The 2,693-nt window shown below is 32.9% G+C and overlaps 1 protein-coding gene across 5 annotated transcripts in view; it reads right to left on the bottom strand.

Moving 5' to 3' along the window:
* LOC117172689 (alkylated DNA repair protein alkB homolog 8) overlaps positions 1-2,044 on the bottom strand; it is a 25,071-nt gene extending 23,027 nt beyond the window's left edge. For 2 of the 5 annotated variants that reach the window (XM_033360829.1, XM_033360832.1), the window contains exon 1: positions 1,662-2,044. In XM_033360829.1, the coding sequence (XP_033216720.1) occupies positions 1,662-1,787 (126 nt within the window). In that variant the 5' untranslated portion in view covers positions 1,788-2,044. The other 3 variants (XM_033360828.1, XM_033360833.1, XM_033360831.1) reach the window with 3 other exon arrangements.
* Positions 2,045-2,693: the final 649 nt, after the last annotated feature.

Here is a 2,693-nt window from a genome sequence, read left to right as displayed (position 1 = left end):
AGAAATTGGAAAATACATACGAGAACTTGATTAGACGAATAGTCTAAAAAAGTCCGTAGAAATTGCAGACCACAAAAATAAAAATAAAAACTAAATAATATTGAAGAACTATATATAGACAATATATAGAAGGAAAATTATAATAATTTTAAAATTAGTGGAAAATATATGAAACCGTAAATAAAATTATTCATCGACTTATATTTGTGGTATTTATTAAAACAACCGAGTTTTGTAAAGTTATAAATGTAAAAATGTTTCAATTGGCAATTTACTTTCAATCCAAATGGTTCTTGTCCAAGCTAAATTTACCATCAGTGCGCCTCGAAGGTGTGCCGAGAGTTGCTTACAGCGCTCCAAGTGGCTCTTGGCAAACTATATCGATGGGTGCTTTCTACGGGGAGCGGTGGGTAGAGGGGAAGTGACTTTTTTCGCCGGACGCGCTGTCTATATTTATGGCGGGCAACTAAGCCCGCACCGCATCTACGTTTATAATATCTTTGGTCATACTATATTGCAATACTGAAAATGGTAAAGTTACAAATTCATTTGGATTCTTAACCTCAAAAATGGTATTATCCCTATAATACAAGTAATAATTTTACAAACAATTTTCTATGTAATTTTACCATTTTTAGTAGTGAAATTTTTTTATTTTTTACAGTGCAGAAATGAAAAACGACGTAACCTCAAAAAAGAGTCCGGGGACGTCCGTTATATTTTATAGCATCTCCGAATTCAGTACTTACAAATTTTCATTTTCGAGAAAAAAAAGCCGAGGAAACTATAAGTATCACATGCCCTTAAACATATTTAATTTCCAAAATTGGAATCACGTTTGAATTTTGTGTGCTCACCCCACCGAAAGAAATCTCTGAGTTTTCTTTAGCGAAATAGCTTGGCCCATTTGAGTCTATAAACAAAGTCGATTTGAAACAAAATAGTCTCGGAGATAGTTTGAGAGATTTGGGTCCCTTTCAAGATCCTTTTAGTGGTCGTTTTAAGAGTGGTGCGACGGTAATATAATGTTCCTTTTGTATTCGTCACGTACCGGGCGAGCAGAATTATTTACAGTAGTTGGTCGTGGCTAATCCGCTCTCCCTTTTTAAATTTCTCTTCAAATTATTAACACTTTTTTTTAATTGATGAATTTTCTCATTATAGTTATTTATAATGATAACTTATATACTGATATACAATTTTTTAGTTGAATTCAAAACTGTTGTCTTTTTTGGCGTATCTTATTCCATTTACGAGAAACGTTCTATTACTTCCAATTTTAAGCATTAAAAAAAAAAGTTAGATATCTAAAGTCATCGAAAGCCGTAGATTCCGAATTATTATTGTTTAGGCTGTTAACTATGAAATTAAAAAAAAAATCTACATCTAAATTTTAATCCGAAAGCTTAACAAAGGACCCTTGAGTGTCGGCTACTCTATTGAGATAGCCTCTCTGCTTGTTATTTATGATCGTATTCTTATTTCAATTTCGGAGAGGATATTTTAAAGCCTTCAGACCATTCAAACGAGCTTCCTGGACCTTTAAAAATATCTACCTGAGTGCCTGCGGAGAATTTCGCTGAACATTCTTGAAACTGAAACTCATGCATAATTTTATGTGAAGACTTAATTTTTTATTCCTTTTCAATAAATAAACGTACCCGTGTTGGAGTTTCTGAACATGAAATATTGAAATCCCTCGCAAGCCTGTGTTGAGCCCGCTTTTGCTTTCTAGAACACTTTTTTTCAATCTTCGAATTCTTACACTGCATATTTGACTCGAACATTATTTTTCGACTTGTTTGGAACAATTCATAGTTGCAACGTTATAATTATAAAACCTACAAAAGCTGACAATACCTAATGAAGATTTTTGAAGATATATGTACAGAGTAATGACAAGCACACCGATCTCCGTATCCATGGAGAATAGATATAAGGAGACCAATCTTTAATGCCTGGACTTCACCCAAAACCACGAAGGAAAAAGAAGGAGACCCAACTGCCAGTGGGAAGCCATTTGAACTGGCAATAGAAACATTACCGTAAGTGGTATGCACATTACAGGAAGATTAGACATTTTTCGTGCGCAGGTGCGCAGTTGTCCTCTTCCTGTACATGGAAAAGTTTGCGAGTGAGAAAGTTTTTCAACTTGACGTAAGTTAGAGGTTCTGTCCTTTTGTTGATCAGCATACGTAAGATAACCGAAATAAATATATAAATAATATTTTCGGTACTTGTTTGAAAAATGTGCGAACGGATTTTGAGAAGGAAAAGTATAGGTAAGTACCTTTTAAATAATTAATATGATAAAGAAATAATGGAAGTAATATAACTTGATTGAAAAGTTTAAAGTTTTTCGAAACGTAAACATGAAAAATATAATAATTTGATTTAAAGTTATTATGAGGTGACTCAGTTTAGAAATTGGTAAATTACGTATTTATAAGCATGTACACAATTTAATCAGCACGGATAATTGCAAGTGATGTGATATTATAATGAAGCGCCCTACCGATAGAAATCTCAAAGTAAATGCTAAAGATTCTCAAGGCTCTAAGAAGCTCTGAGAAATTCTCCACAGGCACTCAGGTAGTGAGTAAAGGTTAAATTTCTAAATTATTTCTATTAAAATTAAATGACAGTTATGTAAAACAATATAATATATTAGACGTTTATTCTACGTACAGTGA

This window comes from Belonocnema kinseyi, chromosome 5, assembly GCF_010883055.1.
Source record: "Belonocnema kinseyi isolate 2016_QV_RU_SX_M_011 chromosome 5, B_treatae_v1, whole genome shotgun sequence".
Lineage (NCBI taxonomy): Eukaryota > Metazoa > Arthropoda > Insecta > Hymenoptera > Cynipidae > Belonocnema > Belonocnema kinseyi.
Note: the sequence above shows the minus strand (reverse complement) of the source record. Positions and strands in the feature narration are given on the sequence as shown.